Source organism: Bubalus kerabau, chromosome 3 (assembly GCF_029407905.1).
Source record: "Bubalus kerabau isolate K-KA32 ecotype Philippines breed swamp buffalo chromosome 3, PCC_UOA_SB_1v2, whole genome shotgun sequence".
NCBI lineage: Eukaryota > Metazoa > Chordata > Mammalia > Artiodactyla > Bovidae > Bubalus > Bubalus kerabau.
The window spans coordinates 121,612,002-121,629,092 of NC_073626.1; the positions used below are offsets into that span (position 1 = coordinate 121,612,002).

A 17,091-nucleotide genomic window follows, 5' to 3' on the forward strand; every position below is an offset into this window, starting at 1 on the left:
TTGTTTTAATTATACTTACATGATACATTGGGTCAGCAAACACTAATGTTGACCTATGGCTCAAATTTTTAGTCAAGATTAGTTTTTTTCATTGATTCAGTACAAGTTCATGACAAGAATAAAAACAAAATTATTTCACCAATCCTTTTATGCAGCATAGTTTTCTCTTGTCATCTTTAGGGGTAGAGCTTTGTACAGCCTCCCTTTAGTTTGGAATCTATGCATTTTGTCTACATCATGCATTGAGTCATCATAGCAGAAGGCCTAAATCACTTGCATTTGCAAAACAAATAAAGAAACAAGCAAGCAAAAATGGCTTTATGCTTGTTTACCTCTCAAGTTTACAGTTTTCAGTAATATCTGGCCTTTGTGAATTCATAACCTTTGTGCCAGCTCAATGTTGTATTCAAAATTACTTTTAGTTGTTTTAGTTCTTTATTTTTTTTAATTACCACTTTTTATGTATTTATTTTTTGTTTAGTTTTGGTTTTGTTTTCAGTTGAATCTATTAAGATGTCAGTTTCACCAAATGCTAGAAATGGCATTGCCACACTTCATGTTTTTACCATCAATGAGGCTAAAGCTCTGTTCCCTTCTAAGATTCTAGGCTGAGTTAGAATTTATTGTGAAAAGTGTTATGATTCAAGTGAGGTGTTCTAGAGGGCCAGGAATTTTAATTTCAATCAACAATCTTTAAGCGACTTATTTCCTTTAGCTGTGTAACTATTTGATTGAGTTTCCAGGTTTTTCTTCCCTTTGGTCTAAAGTTCATTCTGTTTTTTATGGTCTATTATATGTATATAACTATATCTACATCTATATCACCCTCATTAAATAATTGATTTCATTCATTATAATTGACTTTGTCAGCAGAAATGAAATTTGCTTGGAAGTTTTCAGGTACATTTCACTGTTGGTCTCCATAAAGCTGAAATAGTGAACTCGAGGAAATTGGTCAATATTTTTTATTTTATGTATAATTTGTTCAGTTTAGTCTCTCAGAATTTGAAAAGCAATACTATTCTTTCTACCCTTGTAACCTGATAAAGGAATATAGAGTTTTTAGTATTTCTAAAAATGTATTTTGTGTCAAATAATATATAATTTTGGACAACATCCCTACCTATATTCTATTAATTGAAATAATAAGCCTGTAAATGCCAGGAAAGCACTGATTAAATAAACGCATTCTCTTCAAAATTATCACATGGATACTAGAGAAAAACTTCAGCCAACATAAAAGATAATGCTTGACTTTTTATATCCAATTTCATTTTAATATTGCACACATATTCTATAGGTAAACAAAATTAACTAAAAAGTTTTAACTATTACCTAACATAGGTTTTAAGCTTATTCTGAGGTTATTTATTGTTCCAAATGAATTTTCTTCAATATAGTTAAGCCAAAATTTTTACTGGTTATAAGTATTTCTTCCACCTTTTTACTTCACTGCTTTTGTTCATACCTTTTAATTTATTTCTAATAACAGCCTCAAGTCTGTACATGGGTTTTATAATTCTACTTCTTATTAAGTCTCATTCAGAGGTCCTTGCCTCCATTAATTATTCACTAAATCTCTCCCACTGGAAATCATCATTCCCTCCTGTGTATTAAAAGAACACTTTGTCAGTCGTTTCTTATATTCATTATATCATAATATAGCACATTATATTTATTTGTGTTCTTATTTCATTTCTTATGTCAGACTGTAAGCCTTGTCAAGGTATTTATGTTTTATTTGATTTTCAGTTGCAAAAACATTTGAATTGAACTCATTTCATGTTCTTTCTCTCCTCTGGGATTTTCTCTTTCCTGCTAGATAGCCAACCCTTATCCCTTTGGGGAATACACTGTGCTTTTTGGCTTTAGTGTTTTCATCAAATTTGGAGAATGTCCAGTTATCATTACTTCAATTTTTATTTTTATTTTTTTGCTGTTCCAATTTTCCAAAGTTTTCAAATAGATATGTAATTAGGCCAGTTGAATTTTTCCCTAAGCTCACCAAAATATTATATTTGATATTTTAATATTTTAAAAATATATTTGTCTCTATGTGCTTCATTTTTTGATATATTATGCTTTTGTCCATCAACTATACTCTTGCAGGCAGGAAGCTGTAGCAATCCATGGAATTTTCAGGCCAGAATACTGGAGAGGGTAGCCATTCCCTTCTCCAGGGGATCCCTTTGATCCAGGGATCAAACCCAGGTTGCCCACATTGCAGGTGGATTCTTTACCAGCTGAGCAACCAGGGAAGTTGCTCAGTTGCCTCCAATTCTTTGTGATGCCATGGACTGCAAACCTCCAGGTTCCTCTGTCCTTGGAATTCTCCAGGCAAGAATGCTAGAATGGGTTGCCATTTCTTTCTCCAAGAGATCTTCCTGACCAGGGATCGAACCCGGGTCTCCTGCAATTGTAGGCAGATTCTTTACCATCTGAGCCACAAGGAAAGCCTTGGTGGGTATAGTATGCCTAATAATAATTCATTTTAATATTTTAAAATATTTCCCACTCTTTGTTCTTTTCTTTCAAGATACCTTTGACCTACTGTTCCTATTTTCTCCTTTCTCAAATTCTCCCAAAACATTTGGCTATATTTTTTAACTAAAACTTTATTTAAACAATATTTAATTTGAGAATAATTAAAATTTTCAAAAGATGCTGCTTTGACTGAATCACATATTACATCTCTTTTATTTAATCCTTTTTGTATTTTTCAATAGAATTTTTAGTTTTCTTTCCTGCTTTGTTTATTTCTATGTATTATTTATTATTAGTGCATTTTAGTGTTTATTGTGAGTAGTATGTTTTTGTCAGTGTTATTTTCTAACTTGTTTGTTAGATAAATGGAAAGCTTATACTATTAGCATATTTAGCCATTAAGTGGCCATCTGTTACTCAATAATTATTCAAATGACATGATTAAAGATGTTGAGCCATTTTAGTTTAAATAATTATCCTTATGACCTAATTAAGTTCATAAAATACAATATAATAATATTAATGTTCTTTGTACCAAGTAATTATATTTGTGTTAAAAGTAAAAAAAAAAAAAACCTGCTGAAATAAATTTTTCTGACTTTTTTTTTAAGATTGATGACACAAATTAAAAATAAATGGCAAAATTTAATACCCTATATGCATCATACTGAGAACTTGTATTGCTGTGGTTACCAGGCCAGCATTAATGGAATTAAAATTTATTCATTCAACAAACATTTACTGAGTGTATACTATGTGCCTAGCACTTTTCAGTTGCTGGACATATAGAAGTCACAAACCAAAAATAAAATCTATCTTTTTAAAAATTGTTAATGCAATGAGGAGAGATAAATGAAAAACAAATAATTAGAAAAGTATATAAAATGTCAGACATGATATTGCAGTTCAGAAAAGTGAAGCAGAGAGACAGGAGATCAAGATTAAAGATGAGTTAGCAATTTTCAATCATGAGACAAGAATTATTTCACTAGGAGATATTGATTGGTCTAAAATAGGGAAATTTGAGGAGACAAGAGACCTTCCTGGGAAAGGTAAAAGAAATTTAAAAATGCAATAAGTATGGAAGTTTTTCAAGCAACCTATGGAGGTAATTATTTATTATTTATAGTCTTATTAATAATAGTCTCAATATGGGTAAAGTTTGTTAGGGACACTGAGTCACTTCTAGGGGGGCAGGAATATAAAAATTGTAATATAGTATATGTGGTTACATTAAACAAATTCAACAGTTTTCATGCAAATTAATATAATAAATTTTATTATTCATAAAGTATTTACAGTATTTTTACTTCAAATCAATTCACTATATATTAGAAGTGATGTGATTCAGAGGGAATCATACAAGTCTAAAGCTGTAGGAAAACTTTTTTTTTTTTTCAGCTCTGTTACTATGTATTTTTGATTACAACCATGAAACCTTTAGGGCTTCCCTGGTGGCTCAGAGGGTAAAGCATCTGCCTGCAATGCAGGAGACCTGGGTTTGATCCCTGGGTTGGGAAGATCCCCTGGAGAAGGAAATGGCAACGCACTCCAGTTTTTTTGCCTGGAGAATCCCATGGACAGAGAAGCCTGGTTGTCTACAGTCCACGGGGTCGCAGAGTCGGACACGACTGAGCGACTTCACTCACTCATGAAACCTTTTTGCACACTGTGCCAAAAAAGTCACTTTATTATTTCAAAACATGAGGCCCATGAAAATGTAAGTCCTCAGTAAAATGGTATTACAGATTTCCTCTCTCCCTTGCTCTTCTAGTCCTTTTGTCTATTGGATTCAATTTCTTACACCAAGGGTAAAATATATTTTTTAAAGAAATTAAATTTTCTATACTTTAAATCCACAGAATAAACTTTTAAAAATCTAGATACATTTGTTAAAATTTTACAAGTAATGCTAAAGATATTTTGCAAATGCACATGATGCAACAATTGTAATGAATGGAAAAATCTGATCACTGAGAATACCAATAAGATGACAGCACAACAGAAACATAGCAGCCTATACCAATTATTGACCATTATTGGTCTATGTCACATTGATAAAAACATCCTCTCATTAACTGCAGTCAATATGATGAGCCCCGGTTTTTGGCATCTTCCTGATAGATATGAGTTGCTTTGAAAATTAAAGCACCATTCCATATTTAACTAGAACTTAAGATTCCTAACATCTTGTGGGATAGTATTTTTCCAAGAACTTTTTCATGATCTATTCTTTTTATTATATATTTTATTATTTTAATTAGAGGATAATTACTTTACAATATGGTGACTTTTTTTCCATACATCGAATCAGTACTAGGTGTACATATGTGCCCTCCCTCTTGAATTTCCTCCCACCTCCTCCCCATCCCACCCTTCTAGGTTGTCACAGAGCACTGGCCTTGGGTTCCCTGCATCATACATGGACTCCTACTGGCTATCCATTTTACATACAGTAACGTGGTAGGAACGCAAACTGATACGGAGAACAGTATGGAGATTTCATAAATAAACTATGATAAAGCTACTATGATCTGTTCTTATATTCAGTAAATAAATATGAAATGATAGAGAAGAAGGTAAGCAATTAAAATTAATTTTAATCCTGCCAGTATTGATTTTCTTTTAAAAATAGAATTTATTAACTGAAATAAATCAGATTAAAGCAGTATTTTGAATTAGATTTTTAACTGCTATAGAGAGAATTTTACTCAAAACCTTTCAATATTGTTAAGTTTTCAATTTACTTTCATTGATCCCAAATGCCAGATATTTGTTTTTTAAGAAATCAGATAAAATGTCTTATGCAGCAGCAGTGATTTACAACAGTACTTTCACTTAGAATCACATGGAGAACTCCACAGCCCATTCTATACATATTGATTCAATTGATTTTGAGGGCATTGGTACACATACACACACACACACATATATATATATATATATATATATATATATATATTAAGTTCCACTAGTCTAGGGAATTCTGGCTGAAGTTAGAAAGATAGTCTGGTGGGAATCCCTATTACATTATTACACAATAAGAACTTTCTATTCAAAATATGGACCAGCAACATAAAGATCTTCCAGGAGTTTGTTAAAAATGCAAAATCTTGGGCCCTATCCCAAATCTACTGGTTTAGAATATGAACTTAAAAAGACTCTCAAATAGAACTCAAAAAGAACTTTCAGGTATTTTTCTGAGATCTTCCCCTCCTGTGAAAGATACCTTTCTTACTTCCTGGAGTTAAACAGACTCACTCAGGGAATAATGTGAAACTGAGATAAAAAACAATACAATCTATTAATTTATATTATTTAAATATGATAAACATTTATTCTCAGAATAGTTATTCAGTTATTCTCTCAAAGTAGTCAAGTTATATAAATAACAGAATCATAATCAGAAATGATAATCATAATCAGAAATCATGGTAGTTATGGAATTAGAACCAGAAAAGTTATCAGCTAAGATGCATTTTTCACTATGAGAATACTGTTGCTGCTTGGGAAATATTTGAAACCTCTTGTCTGCAACACCATGGTCTCAATCTTCATGATAGTGAACTAGAAACTTGAAAAGTTCCTTATAGGAAGAGAATTTTCAGTCTCTCAACACTTTTGCTCTATAATTGCTATTTATTTACATGCTTTGCATGACTCATTCATTTCTTCATACTTCTGAAGAGGAGAAGAATATGCCGTCCCAGAATATGTTTCTTTGGCAAAACATTTTTTTGAGCTGATTATTTTAAGAAACAGCATAAACAGGAGAAGCTTTAAAAACAGAGTAGATGTTACCCTTTTGCAAGGGACATTTACATTTATAAAGAAAATTTGTGTTTATGTTTCCCTCTCTTTACAAGGAAGCGAATCTTGTTGTTTTTCAGGCCCTAAGACATGTCCAACTTTATGCCACTCCATGGACTGCAGCACGCCAGACTTCCCTGTCCTTCACTATTTCCCAGAGTTTGCTCAAGCTCATATTCACTGAATCAGTGATGCCATCCAACCATCTAATTCTCTGTTGTCCCCTTTTCCTTCTACCTTCAATCTTCCCCAGTATCAGGGTCTTTTCCAGTGAGTTGGCTCTTCATATCAGGTGGCCAAAGTACTGCAGTTTCAGCATCAGTCCTTCCAGTGAATATTCAGGGTTGATTTCCTTTAGGATTGACAAGTTTGATCTCCTTGTTGTCCAAGAGACTCTCAAGAGGCTTCTCCAGCACCACAGTTTGAAAGCAACAGTTCTTTGGTGCTCAGCCTTTTTTAATGTCCAGCTCTCACATCCATTCAAGACTACCGGAAAAACCATATCTTTGACTATACGGACCTTTATCAGCTAAGTAATATCTCCGCTTTTTAATATGCTGTACTATTGTCTTTGACTACTCCTCCCTTTTCTCTGCATCCCCTCCCTTCCCTGATTAGCCAGTTTGAACCTGCCCTTTGGAACTCGGGGAAGGCCATGGATGTTGGAATCTTATCTACTCCCTACAAACAAGAAAAGGGGGACAGATAGTCTTCTGTGCCCAGGAGCCCCTCAGACCTGCTCAGTTTCAATAGGGAAAGGAAAGAGGGGCTATAGGTATGTTAAGAGAGAGTAAATTATTTGGGGGCTTCCTTGATGGCTCAGATGGTAAAGACTCTGCCTGCATTGCAGGAGACCCAGGTTTAATCCCTGGGTGGGGCGAATCCCCTGGAGAAGGAAATGGCAACCCACTCTAGTATCCTTGCCTAGGAAATCCTCTGGACAGAGGAGCCTGGCAGGCTACAGTCCCTGGGGTTTCAAAGAGTTGGACACAACTGGGTGACTAATGCTTTCACTTTCTTTTCAAGTTAGTGTTAGGAAACACATGGGGCCTTAGAAGAATAGATGGGAGGCAAGGCCTGTGACACAGTGAGCCTGGGTGTGGTGTCAATTTCTAGTCTCCTTTCCTGTGACAAGAATCAATCTTCCCTCAGTGATGAAACTTCCAGGTAGGGGCCCTTGAACAATTGATTTACTTTGGAGGATCTGCCTTTAGGCAGATACAGGCATTCAGAGAAAGAAAAGCCTCCCTCTGGATTCGCTGTTTTTGCAAGTGCTTACAGCTCAAAATAATTAATATGCCAAGTGGCGTACTTTTGGGTGGTATATTCTGCTACTCTTCACATATATTCTCTCAACCACTATAGTAATGTCTGATTACATTTTGGACTTTCCAGTACCCATTTTTAAATGATGCCTTAGAAAAGCATAAATGATATTATTTATTTCTCAAGAGTTATAGAGAAAATAACAGTTTCCTATAGCACCAAAACACACTAGAATCATCTTCAAATCTTTCACAAGTAGAGCTTATCATGAACCAGTTGCATTCACTTCAGTTCAGTTCAGTTGCTCAGTCGTGTCCGACTCTTTGCAACCCCATGAATCACAGCACGCCAGGCCTCCCTGTCCATCACCAACTCCTGGAGTTCACTCAGACTCACGTCCATCGAGTCAGTGATGCCATCCAGCCATCTCATCCTCTGTCGTCCCCTTTTCCTCGTGCCTCCAATCCCTCCCAGCATCAGAGTCTTTTCCAATGAATCAACTCTTCGCAGGAGGTGGCCAAAGTACTGGAGTTTCAGCTTTAGCATCATTCCTTCCAAAGAAATCCCAGGGCTGATATCCTTCAGAATGGACTGGTTGGATCTCCTTGCAGTCCAAGGGACTCTCAAGAATCTTCTCCAACACCACAGTTCAAAAGCATCAATTCTTCAGCGCTCAGCTTTCTTCACAGTCCAACTCTCACATCCATACATGACCACAAGAAAAACCATAGCCTTGACTAGGCGGACCTCTGTTGGCAAAGTAATATCTCTGCTTTTGAATATGCTATCTAGGTTGGTCATAACTTTTCTTCCAAGGACTGAGCGTCTTTTAATTTCATGGCTGCAGTCACCATCTGCAGTGATTTTGGAGCCCAAAAAAATAAAGTCTGACACTGTTTCCACTGTTTTCCCATCTATTAAGGCTTGAATATTAATATCTTTATTAATAATACCTATCAGGATATTCCAATGTCTGGAAAAATGAAACACAACACCAAGAACACAGCAAAAATTAATGCTTAAAATGCACTGACAACTTATTAGGTCATCCCCTTAACCCAGCATTACTATAGTTATTAAAATCTCCTCTTGAATTTTTCTAGTCAGAAAAGTAGTCTTCAAAAGAAAACTAGACACCTTGATTTATATATTTTTAAAATGTATAATTAGATTTGTTCAAAAGCATTTCAAGGTGGATATTTAAAAATTGAATTTAAAAATAATCCAACACATCTAACTAGCAAAAGTATTTATCATATATGAGTTCTTTCAAATGTTTAGTTGTGTGTATTGAAAACAGAATCTATACATGTGGTGATATATATTAAACATTTAATACTTTCTTAATTCTTAATAATCATAATTTTAAATGTTTTATTAAATGAATATGCTGTTTTATTAAATGAATATGCTGTTTTACTAAATATATATGTCTAAAATGATACATGATTTAATCACTGGGCTTCCCACTAGTTCTTTACCACTTCCCAGCTAGTGGTAAAGAACCTGCCTGCCAATGCAGATGGGGGTTCAATCCCTGGGTCATAAAGATCCTCTGGAGGAGGGCATGGAAATACACTCCAGTGTTCTTGCCTGGAGAATCCCATGGACAGAGGAGCCTGGTGGGCTATAGCCCATAGTCACGAAGAGTCAGACATGACTGAAGCAACTTAGCATTCATGCACATATTACCCTGATTTCAAATTATTTGGATCTATTCCCAGATATCAGATCAAAGAGCAAATATTTGACACTTGATGATAAATAAATTTTATATTTTACCTAAAGTTATTGAAATAACATTATATAAAAATTTAAATAACTTTTCAAAATTTTCATCTGTATATATCCGTGTTTTGTGTATTCTTTGCTCAAATCTGGAGCATTATGAGACATTCTGATATGTATGTATATTAACTAACAGTGACCAAAAGGTAAAACATTAAAATGTCTCCAGGAATAATCAATAATCTTACATATATAAACTTTTTTTTTTTTTTTTTGCCCAGGGCTATGGTGGCTATATTGCATCCATGATCTTAAAATCAGATGAAAAACTTTTTAAATGTGGATCAGTGATTGCACCCATTATAGACTTGAAATTGTATGGTGAGTACTTCTTACAGACTGACCTAAAATAATGTACTGATTTATAGAAACAAAAGTCCTCACGTAGAGATGCTCAATCGAGGTCATTTACCATGTACTATCAGAGATGTTTTCAGCAGTTTATCACTTCTCTGATTCAATAAGTTTTACTGGTGCATGACAATTAAATGTGAAAGGTAGAAACTAAATAATGAAATGTGCTAGTCAAATGGTTTTTAGTGTATCCTTAAATTTCTGTGTTCTTGGATCATAGCCTCCGCTTTCTCTGAAAGATATCTTGGTATGCCATCAAAAGACGAAAGCACATACCAGGTAACTAACTTAAAAGTGATGAATAAAGAATAGTATTTTTATTCTAAAAATTCTGAATGCAAATATAGGTTGATCTCTATATACAGATTTTTGTGTTTTTATTTATAGGCATCTAGTGTGCTACATAATATTCATGGCTTGAAAGAAGAAAACATATTAATAATCCATGGGACTGCTGACAGTAAGTAGCTACTTAGTGTCATTTGCTGCTACTGATTGATGGAGTCTGACCTTGAATAAAGGGACACCTCCAAGGATTTGCTTACAGGGGGTGCTATAACCTTCTGGGGAGGAGAGCAGAAGAGAATGGCACAAGCAATCTAATACCTGGTAGGAAGTGGGCAGAAGGACAGAAGGACATCAGGACTCAGAGTGGAGCAGGCAGTGGGCTTGATGGCAGCCACTGTGCAGTAAAACTCTGTGATGATGCAAATGTCTGTGCAGCTGAACATGGTAGCCACTGGCCATGTGCACTTGACATGTTTAGTATGACTGAGAAACTGAATTTTTAAATTTTATTTAAATGTCATTAACTTAAATATAAATAACCATTAGTGGTTAGTCACTACTGCTGCTGCTGCTAAGTCGCTTCAGTTGTGTCCGACTCTGTGTGGCCCCATAGACAGCAGCCCACCAGGGTCCCCCATCCCTGGGATTCTCCAGGCAAGAACACTGGAGTGGGTTGCCATTTCCTTCTCCAATGCATGGAAGTGAAAAGTGAAAGTGAAGTCGCTCAGTCGTGTCCGACTCTTAGCAACCTCACGGACTGCAGCCTACCAGGCTCTTCCGTCCATGGGGTTTTCCAGGCAAGAGTACTGGAGTGGGGTGCCATTGCCTTCTCCATAGCCACGACTAGGACCATGTTGTTCAGCATACCGCAAATGGACTCTAACCTGAAAAACAGCAGCATAGCAAAAGGTGCCAGCACTGAGATGAAATGCTGATGAGATTTCTCTCTTAAAACAAAAACCAAAAAAAGCACTTTTATATCATCTCCTTTTTTATTATTTTATACATTGGAGATGGATGTGATTGATATTACTAGTAATAAATAATATCATTTTATATTCACCTGAAGTGTTAGTGGCTCAAAGAAATTATATCTTTTTTCCCTTTATTTTATGTGAAATTTTACAACAGAGGGCTGAGTATTTATAGCTCCACTCACAGATGAGAAAAATCAATTTCAAGGAGGAAACTGATTTATCCAAGGCTACCTGGCAAGTGAACAAAGAGAGGCAAAGCCTTGAAGCAATATTTCCTAAATCTTAAACTTGTTTTTGTCAGTCTATCCTGCCTTGCCTAAGTATTTTTATCCCATTTTACAGAGAATATTACTAACCAGGTCTTACAGTGAAGATAACATTAGCCCTCAAACTTGACTTTTAAGCGCGTCAGGTCATAGTTAAAATAGTTAAATTAGAGCTCATATCAATATCAACATATAATATGTATATATTATGTTTATAGTATATATGTGAATAAATAGGTAAATGAGGGAGAAGAGACAAATCTCCCTTAGGTAGATTTCCAAACCATTTTCATAGGTGCCCCACCTCAAAGAGGCAAAGCTCAATCCTCTTCCCTTCACCCTACTTAGTGATTTGCTTCAAAAGCCTACTAACTGATGAGAGCCTGAGGAATAGCACAGGAACTATCAGTGCTCTGTGCTGCTTCACCTACCTAATAAAATGTAAGTAGACCTTTAACACCGATCACTTCAAAGGAAATGCGCCTATGTGTTTGCACACACACAAACACACAAATATACTCACACACACACATACACATATTCCGTATGGGACTCATAGATTATAGGCAGTGCATCAATAGTAATATACTACTACCATTGTTAGTATTATCTTTCAAAATTATCATCAAATTAGGAAACTCAACCAATTAGACTTAATGCCTCTATTTAGTTTTAAGAAGGGATACATGGCAATTATCAACATGCTTTGCACTAGAAACTAAACAGAAAAAAAAAATAGAAAATCCATTTGCACATTTATTTTCAGCTTTATCCATAAAGCTGAATGATGGAGTCTTTTTCAATTTGTTTTCTACAATAAGCAAATGAGGTATATAGAGTATCATTTTACCTCAGTCATTACCCTATTTATTAGCATTTCTGGTAGCTTACCTTTATGGAGCATTTTGCACAGTTATTTTGAAATGACATGGTAATTTTCCCATTAAGTACAATAAGAGAATGTTGGAAAAGATTACGAGAATTTTAAAAGATGAAAATGATTATTTGGAGTCTTTTATTGTCTGCTCTGTAGCAGGATCAATCAGTACCATAGCATTAGAGCAATGAAGTCCAAACTATTGGTAAGACTGCCCTACCCTTACAAAGACAGTTGAAAAACGTTAGCTTAAAAGTTATTTACAGAAATTTGAAGATGCACAGTTTAAGAATGTACAGCCAAGGCAGCCTATGAGCAAAATGCTACACAAAATTATTGAAGTGATTTGTCCAAGTCTTCATAGCTAGTTCAGGTCAATGTTGCTGCCCACACTTAGGCTGCTATGCTACTTATTTCAGTTTTGTAACTGAGGTTCAGGGAGTAGCAAGTTAGAAGGAAAGAGGAGAAACCAATATGGTCCACATTAAATATTTAGCCCTGAGTAATATCAATATCCTCAGATATGCAGATGACACCACCTTATGGCAGAAAGTGAAGAGGCACTAAAAAGCCTCTTGATGAAAGTGAAGTGGAGAGTGAAAAAGTTGGCTTAAAGCTCAACATTCAGAAAATGAAGATCATGGCATCCGGTCCCATCACTTCATGGGAAATAGACGGGGAAACAGTGGAAACAGTGTCAGACTTTATTTTTTGGGGCTCCAAAATCACTGCAGATGGTGAGTGCAGCCATGAAATTGAAAGACACTTACTCCTTGGAAGGAAAGTTATGACCAACCTAGATAGCATATTCAAAAGCAGAGACATTACTTTGCCAACAAAGGTCCGTCTAGTCAAGGCTTTGGTTTTTCCTGTGGTCATGTATTGGAGAAGGCAATGGCACCCCACTCCAGTACTCTTGCCTGGAAAATCCCATGGACGGAGGAGCCTGGTAGGCTGCAGTCCATGCTAAGGGTCGGACACGACTGAGCGACTTCACTTTCACTTTTCACTTTCATGCATTGGAGAAGGAAATGGCAACCCACTCCAGTGTTCCTGCCTGGAAAATCTCAGGGAGGGGGGACCCTGGTGGGCTGCTGTCTTTGGGGTCGCACAGAGTCGGACACGACTGAAGTGACTTAGCAGTAGCAGTGGTCATGTATGGATGTGAGAGTTGGACTGTGAAGAAGGCTGAGCACCGAAGAATTGATGCTTTTGAACTGTGGTGTTGGAGAAGACTCTTGAGAGTCCCTTGGACTGCAAGGAGATCCAACCAGTCCATTCTGAAGGAGATCAGCCCTGGGATTTCTTTGGAAGGAATGATACTAAAGCTGAAACTCCAGTACTTTGGCCACCTCATGCGAAGAGTTGACTCATTGGAAAAGACTGTGATGCTGGGAGGGATTGGGGGCACGAGGAGAAGGGGGCGACAAAGGATGAGATGGCTGGATGGCATCACTGACTCGATGGACGTGAGTCTGAGTGAACTCCAGAAGTTGGTGATGGACAGGGAGGCCTGGCGTGCTGTGATTCATGGGGTCGCAAAGAGTCGGACACGACTGAACTGAACTGAACTGAATGAGATATGCATGCTATTTTCTTAAGATGTGCTTTTCTTCTTAATTTGATATAAAGCAGAATGTCAGTGTTTGAAATTGACCCTAGTAAACCTCAGAAACGAAGAAGGCTGGTTTGCTGTATTACTATCCAGACAGGCATTCACTCTGTTAAAATTATTATCATGGTATAAAATATGTGAATAATTAGAAATAATAAATGGCATTCAGTAAAGTAAATCTAACCACAATTCTGTAGAGTAAGTAGAGACTTAGTAGTAACTCCTGCTTTAATGTATTTTTTTATAATGTGAAGCTCAAAGTTTTATTACCATTGTACGGACTGGCTTTCCAGGTAAAGCTAGGTATCAGTCTTTTTAATGTGCACTGGATGTAAAGTAAAATACTTAATTTCTTTGAAAAAATGTTATAAAAACGTTCTAATCCTGAAAAATGTATTTCCTTCAATATCATCATTTAATTTCTTGCAGCCAAAGTTCATTTCCAGCATTCAGCAGAATTAATCAAACACCTAATAAAAGCTGGAGTGAACTATACTATGCAGGTAAGTCACTTTTTCAGAAGAATGTGTTGATCTACCTTAGTTCCTTGTCGTGAGATACAGAACACAGTTTTTGTATGATTCCATCTCCCACCCTTTTATTTGTTTTTTTTTTTGTTGTTCTTCTTTTTTTTTTTTACCAAATTGTCTTTACTTCCTTATTACAGTGAGAATGTAGATCATCTTGTTTTACATGTGAATTGCATAAACTCTTTCAAAAATGCTTGTTTCTCAGACATTTATTCACTATCGTTGATAAGAAATTCTTTTAAAATGATAAATTTTATTTTCCTTCTGGTCCTTTTGTCTTTCTTATGGTCTCCATCACTCTTTTCATGAAAGGGGGCAAAGTGTTTTGAGTAAATATCACAAGAAAAAAGGGAAAAGAGAAAACATCATTTATATTTCTGCATTCAACCATATTTAGTAAATATTTATCAAGGACTTAATTTACATGGTCTCTATACTAAATGGATCAAGAAGACATACTTTATACATCAAGGAACTTTCAGTCTGATGGAGTAGTTATGAAAGGGAAATAAAGTTACTTTCATTCCTAAGCATTTGGAAGAACTAAAAGTGGTTCAGCTTATCAAAAATGTAGGTACCACGGTTAGAATGATGAAAAATGAAGATGTAGCAATAAATAGATGGAGGATCATGGCACTGACCATAGACTGTGAGGCTTTACTCAGAGGGAAATGTGGCACTAGCTAAAAACTTTATACCCAGGAATTGATGTGACAATATGTTCACTTATGTTTAAAAAAAATCACTCATGTTGTTTATATTGGAAAGGACACTGTCAAAGTAAAAATTTCATTGTGCAAAAGTAAACAAACAAGGAAAATTTTACTTGGGACTACTGCAATAAGGGAGGAAAACTAAACTCAACTCTTTTGAAACAATGGGCTGGGGAGTTTTTAAGAGTCCCCATGAGGGATTCATTGGTCCTGGTGTTTGGTAACAGGCCAAGGAAGAGTAAAGTAAGTAAAAGTAAGGAAAGGAAAGGAAAAGTAACCTTTCTTGTACCTTTATGGTAAGAGATAACTTGGAGACTGGGAAATGGGGATGCTCTCTCCTTCAGTGTTTACATTTTAAAGTGATGGTTTCCAGGACTTCCCTGCTGGTGCAGTGGTTAAGACTCAGTGCTTCCAGTGCAGGGGGTGCAGGTTTCATTCCTGGTCTGGGAACTAAGTTACCACATGTTGTATGGTGCAGTCCCCCTGCCCCCCAAAATAACTAAAAGTTAAAAAAAAAAAAGAAAAAAGAGAGAGAGAGAGATGGTTCCCAAGTCCTTGAGAAAGATATTTCCTGGATTGTAAAACTGACAAAAGTCTGAAAGAAGATTTATATAAATTTCAAAGGGGCAGAGAATGAACTTACAGTTGCCAGTTTTCTACATTAAATATTCTAAAGGGAGGTCAGGGGCCTACAGTCAGGATGAAACAGCCCAAAATGTAGCTAAGTTGATATTAATGTCATCTTGTTCAGTGTGAACATAGAATGCTCTAACTTTTTGGATAACCAATCCTAATTTATTTACTTTATTTATTTATTTTTTGGCTTGCAGGATCTTAGTTCCTCAACCAGGGATTAAACTCCAGTCCCTAGGCAGCAAAAGGGCAGAATCCTAACCACTGGAACACCAGGGAATTCCCAATAAATCCTAATTTACAGGCACAAAATTGCATTTTGTCTCAAGTGTCTTATTTTGATCTAATTAAAATAAAAATGAAATATTTAGCATGAAAGACTCAGAATTGAATACCATGAGATTTTGGTTAAATATTGTTTTCCGAAGTTCCCTTGCCGTGGAGCTGAAGCAACGAATTCTGATAGAGAAGGCTTTCTTTGACAACTTGAAATCTCCTTTCCATTCAATATCTTAGGTCTACCCAGATGAAGGCCATAACGTATCTGAGAAGAGCAAGTATCATCTCTACAGCACAATTCTCAGATTCTTCAGTGATTGTTTAAAGGAAGAAATACCAGTGTTGCCACAGGAACCAGAAGAAGATGAATAAAGGACCCTATTTATATAGAGCTGAAGGGGATATTGAGGCTCAATGGAACCTAACCAAGAGACTGTAATATTGTAGATGCTCCAGAATTTCAAGGGCAGCTTAAGGAGATGACACTGGAACAGCACACTCAGAGACAATGAACTAGAATTTGAATACAGAAGTCCATGTCTACTGTGTTGCCAAGGGTGCAGAACCTGTTTCTTTGTGTAAGAAAAGTCAAAGGGTTGGTTTCCGGGGAGAAATTAGTTTTGCATTAAAGTAGGAGTAGTGCATGTTTTCTTCTGTTATCGCCCTATTTGTTCTGTAATTAATTGCTCTCATTTTAATTTCAGTGGCCACTGTCATCTTTGCATATAATGCACAACTTCTCAGTACTACAGTCCCTGATCTTTGATGGCCAAGCTGCAATCTAACACTTTACTGTACCTTTAAAATAAGTGCAATTCCTTCATTGTCTATTATGATGCTTAAGAAAAGAGTCAGTTAATAAAACCAGAGTATTTTATGTAACTTCTGTTTATAAAAAGACATTTTTAAATGGGTCACAGGTCATGTAGAAATATGGGTTTCAGCACCTTCCAAAGTTCAGCCAGTTATCAGTAGATACAATATCTTTAAGTCAACACATGAGTGTACGTCTCACAATATGTATACACACGTGTGCATATGCAGTCAATAAATCTATCTTTACGTGTTATTCATGCTACAAAGGATAAACTTGATGACTTAGAAGAGATGCTTACAGGCTGTAATGGATGCTTTGTTTAATGAGCCAAATATGATGAAATTTTTTTTTAATTCAAATTCTAGCTATTGCTTTCCTATAAATGTTTTGGTTG

The 17,091-nt window shown here is 35.8% G+C and overlaps 1 protein-coding gene across 1 annotated transcript in view; it reads left to right on the forward strand.

Annotated features, from left to right (window-relative positions):
- The window catches only part of DPP10 (dipeptidyl peptidase like 10), an 802,980-nt gene extending 786,443 nt beyond the window's left edge, over nucleotides 1–16,537 (forward strand). The window contains exons 22-26 of the mRNA XM_055572870.1: nucleotides 9,570–9,669; nucleotides 9,923–9,981; nucleotides 10,090–10,162; nucleotides 14,155–14,228; nucleotides 16,118–16,537. Of these exons, the coding sequence (XP_055428845.1) occupies nucleotides 9,570–9,669; nucleotides 9,923–9,981; nucleotides 10,090–10,162; nucleotides 14,155–14,228; nucleotides 16,118–16,252 (441 nt within the window). The 3' untranslated portion in view covers nucleotides 16,253–16,537. The remainder of the gene's footprint in view (nucleotides 1–9,569; nucleotides 9,670–9,922; nucleotides 9,982–10,089; nucleotides 10,163–14,154; nucleotides 14,229–16,117) is intronic.
- The last annotated feature ends 554 nt before the right edge of the window (nucleotides 16,538–17,091 follow it).